At 45.1% G+C, this 10,195-nt stretch overlaps 1 protein-coding gene across 1 annotated transcript; it reads left to right on the forward strand.

The window, feature by feature from the left end:
* Positions 1-5,091: 5,091 nt before the first annotated feature.
* Positions 5,092-9,678, forward strand: T265_14803 (hypothetical protein; the record flags this gene model as incomplete). Its single annotated transcript, XM_009175348.1, has 3 exons — positions 5,092-5,764; positions 5,996-6,149; positions 9,639-9,678. Coding segments are annotated over 3 exons (810 nt in total), but the record flags the coding sequence as incomplete, so codon positions are not given.
* Positions 9,679-10,195: the final 517 nt, after the last annotated feature.

The following is a 10,195-nucleotide window of genomic DNA, read 5'->3' on the forward strand; positions in this document are numbered from 1 at the left end:
ATGGAGAAAGTGGGTATTCCTGACGGACGCCGTTTTGTGTACCGAAGCTTTTGCAGAGCTCTCGGGATACTCTCACACCCCATGAAGTCCGATAATACAAACAACCTATGGTTTACAAACTTCCGGGGCATTCCTCGATGGGCAAGCGTATCAGGGATTAAAGTTCCGGTCGATCAAGTCAAATGTGCCTTGAAATTCCAGGAGTACTGAAATTGTGGGTCATTTTCACGTATGGCGTTGTTCTAGCTCTTGATGGAGTGTGAAGATTTGGTCAACGCAACCTCTACCAGGCCGGAATCCTGCTTGCTGCTCTCGAGCCAGTGTTTCACGGGTCACCATAAGGCTACGAAGCACAATTGACGCCAACAGTCTCGTTACGACCAGGGTCAAAACGGATCCTCCCTGTGGTCACTGCACTCACTATGAACCCTTTTTTACAAAATGGGCACTGTCATTGACTCTCTCCGGTTGTCTGAGATATTTTCTTTCCAAAATGCAAGCAAAAAGACCAGACAAGCGCTTACTGAGGATGTCACCCCCATCTTTGAACAACCCGGGTGGGAGATCATCCGGATCAGAAGCTCGATGGCGCTTGAGGAAACACATGTAGTGGTAAACTTCTAAGGCCGTAGGTGGTTCCGCGTTCACCGTCCAGGTTTCTACATCAACTACGGACTCCATGTGAGTGGCAGCTGGTGGCCACGACAGTTGTTTCCCAAAGCATTCAGCCCAATGTTTGAGGCGTTCTTCTTTATTCAAGCTGGTCACTCCTTTCCCATCCTTGATGGTTTCACTGAAATAATCCCCGGATTTCTGGGCGTCTTCCATTTCCTTGGCCTCCTATGTCCACCACAACTCAAGGTCGGCCTTCACGCTCACCTTCGCTCGGCATCAGATAATTCGTCGCATCAAGTTACGCTCGGGGACCGCTAGGATAAATCTTTTAGATTTAAGGAGTGCTACGTTCGGTCTGATATCCAGTGCCTGTGTGCGCCTTCTGCTGCCGTGCCACAGGTGAAATTCCAAGTATTATACAAAAAGGTGGCAATCTCATCCCAGTATGAGTTCATGTCTGATGGTAGAGCATCTAAAAGAGACTCTAGAAGGCAATTCTGATAAATTCGCTTATGATCCAGACCTGACAGTTTCTTAGTTTCCAAACGATTTGTCCGCACCTTACGCGGTCCTGGAAAACGTAAGGAGAAGCGACTCCGGACGACTGCGTAGTTGGGATTCACAGATGTGTTTCAAAACGACCGACAGTTACTGATCCGCCCCATCCGTAACTTATGGCAACGTGATCCGTTTGAGTTTGTGGCCGGTATGCCGTTGGAGAATACCATGTGGCCAGACGACTCTGGATATCTCGGAATTTCGAACTGCAAAAGAAGCCTCTGATCAGCATACAGCTGTAAAAATCGTTTCCCATCATCCGTACGTACCGAGTGCAGTCCATGACGACCTCCTAAGTGAGTCTCAGATGCGCTGATCTTAACCGACTGTACGTTCAGATCTACGACAACAACAACGATATCTGAGCAGCAGGGCATTCAAGGCGTCATAAAACTTGTCTTTGATGGTGTCAGAGATAGAGTCAGTTCGCTTCAGCAGACACGATAAACAAACATCGATCAACTTTCCCATTGTGAGACTCCTTCACAGACGTTACCATGTGAATCGCGCAGAGGTAACTATCAGCGGTTATCCAGTCAAGCAAAATCCTTTCGCCGTGCGAATTAGGACGACACCAACTCCTGTATATCCTGCAGCAGCAGCCTCTGAATCGCCAGAGGTGCGAAGCCGGAAGCGAGTGGAGAGTGATTGGGTGGCTAGCCCAATCAGTGCTTGCATCGTGAATTCTTGTTCCTGGGACACAGCACACAACAATGTCAAGCGAGTTCAGTATGGGAGCAAGACCAGATTGTTGTCCTGCTTGCTTTAGAGTGCGTAGATTGAAAGCTGCCAGATGGACTGGACGTTGGGACTTGAATACTCATTCCGAAATGCATGAAAATGTTGGCGCCCGGTGACGCCCAGATGTTACCTGCAAAACCGATGCAAGACGAATGGAGTCATCAGTTCTAAGTGCTGGGCCTAAAAGAAGAGAGTTATGAATGGGGCGGAGAGGGGAGGAAGAAAAACCATGTGGAAGAGAAAAAAGGAAGACGTCAGCAGCAACCTGTTTTCGTTCATCCGCCCTGCTGTATGCAGCAAGTAAGGCAATCCGGCTGGTGTAGGATGACTTGATTTGTATGCGTGCAATTCACAGGTGTACGTGGGGTGGAATGTCGCCATGGAGTACGATTAGGGTACTCAATCAAAGCCCTCAGCTCAAAAGCCTGGTTGCAAAGCAGCGGTGTTTGGTGGGAAAGGCAAGGAAATTTGAATTTTACGGAACTCATCACCATAAATGTTCCATTCTTCAACCTGGACGATCAGTAGACTGTGATCCTCAGACTTCTAACCGTTGACCATGCTGGTATGAGAGACCAATCGAGTGTCGTTTGGATGCTTCACAGTATAATTAAGTAGGTCGTGGAGATACATGATACATCACACCACGGCAAGCTTGTTGGGGGTGGAGAACGTACACACCACATTCTCTACGGAAAAATGTTACATCCTATCTAGGCACTAATCGTATTATGGGTCTTACGTACATAGCTGCGTACCGCGTTGTGCGTTGTTGGCAGATGTAACTTGACTCCAGTTTTCGGTGCGAAACCATCGTCGAAACCATCGACGTCCTTCCACCACCAATCGACGCGAAATTAGGATTCTGGATGCCTTTTAACCTTTGTGAGGGTCAGGAACACTGACGAACAGCTACGAAAATATGGAAAACATGCCACATATTAACACTAAATATTCTGTTCCACCTACTAAGGATTTGGTGAGAATTGCAGATGTCTGACAGGGATCAGCATACAGCGTTGCTTACTTTTAGTCATGAACGGGCCAATGTTATTTCTAGGCCATGTCTGGATCCTATGAAAGCCGCCGAAAAATCCGAACGAATTTCCTGTTTGGTCGCTCCTTGTGCACTCCATGTCTGTGTGAAATAATGTGGAACACGTCTGGTGATTCACCAACCACGGCATCATGGGCGCTTGTTATGCCGAAGCTAAGTACATCACACTCTGGAATATTATCAAGTAAGAGTAATATCTTCTAGGACGAACACAATGTAACAAGGTTGATCACAGAGTACTTTCTCTTTCGTGAATGTCGTCCCGTTTGTAGAGTTTGCATCCAAATTGACAGGACTCCAGCGGGGACGAGGACATATTACGCCAGCCGACATAGTTTGTCACCGTCTTAGTATGAACGAAAGTCCAAAGAAGTACTTTCGCGCCATTTAAGCGCTCTTGGTGCACGCACGATCACATTTGGAAGCAAACAAGCGTGATCGTCGGTATTTCTATTGTCAGGTGGGTAAAGATCAATTGCCGTTCTTTGATGTATGCGGTTCAGCGCGACAGCCACCTTGTTTTGGACGGTTTCAACGTGCAAATTTCGCATGGGCTGCGGAAATGTGGCTGATGGGTGAACGCGAGCAACCGTCGATTAGACGAGAAGCTGGAAAAAGCGAGTGCCAGAAGCGAGGTATATAAAATTTCCGCAAATGAAAATTCTGGAAAATTACCTCTCTCTGTGATTCTTCCCATAACCAACCGTTACTATGTTGTAGAGGGTAAATCGCAAGTCTATTTTCAACTCATTGCCGAGTGTTTGAGTGTTTCAGTCATTGAGGTTTCGGTCAATCTGAATAAGGATGACGCCACAAGAAACGTGATTGCAACAGCACAGCAGACCAGAAATTTTGGGAATAAAGTAGGCGCCAAAATCTACCAGTTAGAATCAGTTCAAACAAATTTCGAAAACTCTCGAGAAATTATTAGGCCCTCTTGGTTGAAGCAGTTTTGTTACATAGCCCTTCTGAACAATACGGTCGGGGATCGACCACTTAAACGGTTCCCATTTTACTCCATTTGAGTGACACCTACACTTCTCAGACACAAAGTCACGCAATTTCATAGCCCATAATACGTCAACTTCCGAATACCTTCCCAAGTTCAGGAGATTTGATTCCAATTTAATACATTTCAATCACGCTTCACATGGTGAACTACTTCCGTTTCCTGCACATCTAGTCTTGTGCCGCATTTTTTCACCTATGGGCCCGAGGTTCACCTCCGACCGAAGCACACCATCATAGAATCCACCATAGAATCCGTCGAAACTCTTGGGGCGCAGATTTATAAATCGAGGAATGCATGCTGTCAGTACTACACCAGCCGAAATAGTGGGAGATCACGCCACCAGTTTGCAAACAGGGCACCGATTGCATTGTAGACAAACACAACAATTGAAATGATAATTGAATGATTCTCTCCCTAGAAAATCTAGCTTTTCCCTTTTGAATAGGATATAATCGTTGACAGCGCATTATGCTCACCCAGCGTGTCAGATGTGCTAGCCTATTCGCCAACATTGTTACGCATTTTGACAGATCGTATATGTCGAAAGATTTCGTCTGATTCGTGAAACCATACTTGATTCGCCGAATGTAAGTCACACAGGTTCTCACATCCATATGTTGAACTGCGTGTGATTTGACGAACCCCAGCTGAATCTCTCGTTTATGATGATTTTAAGCATATGTTTTGATTAAAAAAGTTGTAGACTTTCAGGTTTTTCAATGCTGAACAACACTGTGCGCCTTCTTTTTGCACGCGACAGGTAGATAGATCCAGTTTTCGAAAAATTGACGCATTGTCAAATGTCTTTCTGGATATTAGTGTACCAAGTGTGAACGGATTTCATCTAATGTTTGTGATTTCAACGTGCAACACCTCAGCGGTAGGTTCCCATTTCGTACCCAAACATCGGCTCAATCTGAATATTAGTTTCATGGTTCCACGACCTTTACACCAGTAACGTCAAACAGTCGGATATTTAGAAGTGAACCGAACATCAAATGATGGGTGAGCATCCAATGGGTGTTCGTTCATTCTGGGACAGCGCTTTGTATTGGTTAGCCGTGTGACTCCGATAATGAGTGACGCTGGTATTGGTTAATTTTACCAGTATGTAACTGCACTGTTTCGTGTTCCTCCATATGTTATACATGCCTAGAAGGACCAATGGTCCTATGGATATACTTCATTATGGAAACAGTCCTGAGTATTTGTTCCGGTTGTCCGCCGACCTACGAACAAATATCCCCAGATCTGTGCGTCATAAATTTAGGACCTGCATCCTCCTTTTGCGAAGCTTCTGCGATGTGTGCAAATTATGGGGCTGAGCGCGGTGAACTGGCGTTTCTAGTCGGGCGAAACGTTCGTCGGCTTATACCTTCATTAAATCCTGCTACTAATCTTTGGCTCGGGATGAATGGCTTTCTGATACTTCCGAATAGGACTGCCGTCGCATGGCGCGACACCGACCCTCGGACACCACGATTCACGACGGTGGGAGAAGAAATTGTGTGGTTTGCTGACGAACCGGGTGGTGCAGAGTCAGTAATTGTGTTTCAGTATAGCTCGAAGGCGATGCATGATTGTTACCCTACATGCCTGTGGCCAGGAGAGCGATTCTTTGCCTACTGTGAATACGGGGGTTCGCTACCGACGATGGATCGGCCGCAGGAATATCGCTCGGATTTTCCTGTGCCGATAGACAACTTCATCCAGACTGATATGCAATTTTTCGGGTGCTATCGGGAAGTAGATGAACCTTCAATTATAGCATGCACTCTCAAGTAAGTATCATATTTATTCATTTCAATACTCGCCCCTTATAATTTGGTGGAGCTTTCCACGAGGCCAATGGTTACTAGCTTATGTGCGTGTTTTAACTGAAAATAGTTCCCGTGCAAACCAGCTCCCATTTCCTGAGAATGTTGATAATCTCACGTTAATCTTATCGGTGATTGCATTTTAACCCATCCCTTATTCCTCGCGCCTAGTACTTCGTTTATTTCCGCTTGTAGGTGTACTTTGAATGTGGCGTGCCGATCAATTTACTATCATAAGGAAAGCCACCGTTGCGTATCCATGATGTATGCCGATTCTCTGCTACCGTCAGTGTTCACTTCAAGTCCAAATGGTTGGAAGCGACTAGCTAAGACATCATATGCGGGGACGGTCGGTTCACTTTAACACTGCATTCCCAAGGACAATCAACAATTTGCATGGCTACTCGACCGGTTGCCAGTAGACTGTTGGGCCATCTTGTGTTTGAAATTTTCAGCAAGTTTGTAGAAGCAATGGGTTTGTCGATGATCTTCTGCTGCTCGTGACTGTGATGTCCAACATCCATTCATTTTCCTTGTTTCACTTAACCATTATGGTATTTAGTTTATCCCGCTATATGTTATGTCTTCATAAACATGCTAATGCTATAACGTTCGTTGTATTCATGAGCCATTATGGATGGGTGAACTTTGTTTCCGACTTGACTTCCGATACCCTGGTCGTTCTGTATTAACAAATTCTTGATTTGTGCTCAACAGCATATGTATTTCGACCATGGAAACTCAAAGTGTGGTCAGTCACATGTCTCATTTGGTTTCGATTATAGAGATGCCGTTTTGGGTCAAAATATACTACACAGTAGGCTCACCTGAAAATCATCCGCGAACTGAATGTGCACCTCATGATGGCTAGTATCTCAAAGTTGTGGGGATTCCCGAATCGGACGGATGAGCAAGAACCAATTGAGATACCTTCAAGCAAACCTGGAATTTAGAGTAAATAAGAAGGAATATCTGGAATTCTACGTGATCCACACACGATCTTTGTCTAAATATTGTAACTCCTTAGTTGATGTCTTGCTGACGAAAGACTTCGCAACAAAGGGCTTTCACCGGTAGACCTGTGGTCCATAAAATGCTTGGTGTAATTGATAGCGACTTGTATCGAAAGGAGTTTTAAAACAAATTTCACTGATATGAATTCTAGACAGGTGACAGGCAGAGAACGTTTGGAGCGAGTGATGAGTGCGCGAATACATGAAATTGTTGATTCGGGTAGTGAAATCAGCCCTTAATAAAGTGTCGCAAACCAAAGATCGTAACACCAAAGATCGTAACCGGAATTTGCCAAAAATCTGATTCTGTTATTTGGAATCTGCGTCGTAAGGACAGACGCCGTATACTATTTTTAGCCCATTTTCTAGGAAAACTCACTAGACTCACTGAACCGGCAGAAAACCAATGCGGAATCGGGCATCGATTATTCGTCACAATCTGAAGATTTTATTGAGGTCGAATTTGTGGTGAGAAGACAGATTTCGATGGGTGATGTTGCGAAATGTGCATGGTCCGGATGTGCTGTTTGGCTATTCGCCTGCTCACCGAGTTTGACAGCTCACTGAGGACGTCACCTAGACTGGTGACGAATCGGGTGCAGTCCAACTGACAAGCTCGGCAGCCAGCTGAACAACCATAGATTTCAGGTATGGAAACAATTGACTGTCTTTTTGCAGACGACTATGTGCACCACTTCTGTTTGTAGAAAAGAACAGAGGACAACGACGACCAACAATCCTTCAGTTTGATGATTGTGTTTTGTACAGGGCCAGTAGAGGGGAATGAACTGGTTCGACCGAGGGAACAGTCAGTTGCGCATGAACACAGTAGGGTTGTTTTGTTTCCTGAAAGAGCATGAAGATGTAGATTCGCTGATCATCTACTTCTATCTTTCAACCCTAAATTGTATTATCTACCACCCGATCTCGTAACACCATCGCGGTTTCTCATAGTCTCGTTTCGTGCCACTTCTAATTTCGAGGAGGTTGATAATCCTGTAAAATTGTCATCATGATGAGGTTTACTGAACTTCAAACTGTTCATATTGACGTGATTGCGGACTGGATTTCATAGTCTCCCAATTCAGCGGACACACCAATCGTTTTTTCCACTGTTCAGAAACGCAGGCTTCTTCGTCCTGACCTGGTTGATAATGTATAATATTAGGTGAGGGAGCATTTGGATGGAAATATTTCTGGAATTAGCGAAGAGAAAAACGTCGCCGAATGATCATACGTCGATGTCCACTACACGACTTTTCGGCTTTTATGATTGTCTGTCTGTCCCTGCCGAATCTACCATTCCCAGTGTTTATTACTGTGTGCAGTTTGTCTCGCTTCGAAAATGGATTCGATCAACACTCAACATGAAAATGGAATCTCCAAGTGGTCTAACAATCATGTCTTAACCAGATAGAACAGCACTTGAAGAAAAAATATCCTCATTAAAACTTTCACTGACAGTGTGAACTACGCGGCAAGGTGATAACTTATTGGGTGTTCGATTCGACATGTTTCCGATGTCGTCTGAGAGAGCACAATGTGGTTGTGTTCCTCGACAAACTTATCACGCGATGAGTTGGTGGAAATGGTCATTGTGAATGTCCAACAAGAGTCTACTCGGTTCGTTTGGTGAACACGGATTTGGTTAATATGATCCCTTATGATATAGGAGAGAAATTTCATAAGACTGAATACACTGAAGAGTGGCAAGCGAATCACCGATGTGGAGCGGACTGACTGTCTGGTTAGCTGGCTGTAAGACATGGGTTTATCGGAGGCAACTACGAAACCAAGCGACCGTTGCCGTCCTTAGCAGACCCGATGGATGCAGAACTTAGCTTTTTACAATTGTTCATAATGTCACGAAAGATGGGTATCCAAACGAACAGAGTATTGGCAGCTCATTTTGTAATAATGAACGTTGGCTTTTGTGCTCGGCAATTTTTGCGCAAGCGCCAGCATCAGTAGATGTGACAACGTGCACGAAGATGCGTGGATGTCGCGCGTGTTTGGACTGATGTGGGGACGCAATCAGTTGCATCGCATTCTCCCAACCGACTGCACGGACGACATCAGATATGGTACTTCACAGTCTAATGGGGAATTTCCTACATGAATGAAGCAACGTGACGCAGCTATCCGAAGACACCACCCGCTAACTCTCAGCCCCATACACGATGATCAGGAAGGACCCAATTTTCATCTAGAAAACGTGGAGATGTTAGCACTAGAAATTGCCCGTCATGAAAGGGGACTCGTAGGTGCATAGCCCTCCGGGAAATATTCAGCCAAGCGGCCTATCGAAACCAATTTTGTCTACGCGAGCGACCATCAACTCATTGAGAACGCTTAGTCGTCCCCGGTCATCGGAATAATGTACCAACTGCCGAGAAATGGGACTCGACTTGGAGGTGAACGATAAATGATCACGGTAGTAGGATTGGAGGGGTAAAGTGTCAAGTTTATCCGGATACCCACCTGACCTGTCTGAAAACAAGTCAAACAACAAGCCAGCCAGAATGCCCACCCGAGCGACCAATGGTCGGTTGAGGTCGACTTGGGTGAATAGACCACATAGGAATTTATTCGCGCGCCACACGCACGCAGTTCCAAACACAACGCACCGCTATTCCCAACGCATTGATGATGTCACCTCGGCTGGTGATGAAAAATTCACAGCAAATTCATCTGGCCCGGCGGACAAACCAACGACCTAGAATGTATTTGTAGATGGTCTTCACTTGAATAATAACAGAAAGTGGTAGAAAGTTGAAGGAAACCATCCAGGAGTGCATTACTTTTGTTAAAATCCACTGTCTCAGAGGGTTTCTTGTGTTGTCACACTGAATATTAGTCGAAACTAGGCTTTTAAGTAATTTTCTAGCGGACCGAACATGGGAATGGTTTCAGACTTAGTTCTGGACAAAAATATCAATTCCGAGATGATTAATTCATTGGGTAGCGCCACACATCTCGTCGTCAACGACAGCGGTTTAAGGGAGGCGACCCAATTTTATCCAAATATGACAATTCAACTGCATAGTTAGATTATGCTCATCTATATGTGCATAACGGCCCAAACTCTCAATTCATCATGGAACAACTGAACAAACCAGCTTAAATATATCATGTAACATGCTCCTGTTGAACACCTGGTTGCGTTCAATTGGAACTGACTTGCAGGGCATCCCAGCATGTAACACAGAAGTCAGAAAAAGAGGCAATCTATGACACCTAAGCAGATGACCGGCAAATGAGTGATTACTAGGTATTTGTAAACAGTTTTGAAGACCGACCGTGTGGCGAAATGCATGTACTGTTTTAATGAATGAAGTGGGGACGGGACTCTCACAAATATGTACCCACCAGATCCATTGTG

The sequence above is a fragment of the Opisthorchis viverrini genome, assembly GCF_000715545.1.
Source record: "Opisthorchis viverrini unplaced genomic scaffold opera_v5_273, whole genome shotgun sequence".
In the NCBI taxonomy this organism is placed as follows: domain Eukaryota; kingdom Metazoa; phylum Platyhelminthes; class Trematoda; order Opisthorchiida; family Opisthorchiidae; genus Opisthorchis; species Opisthorchis viverrini.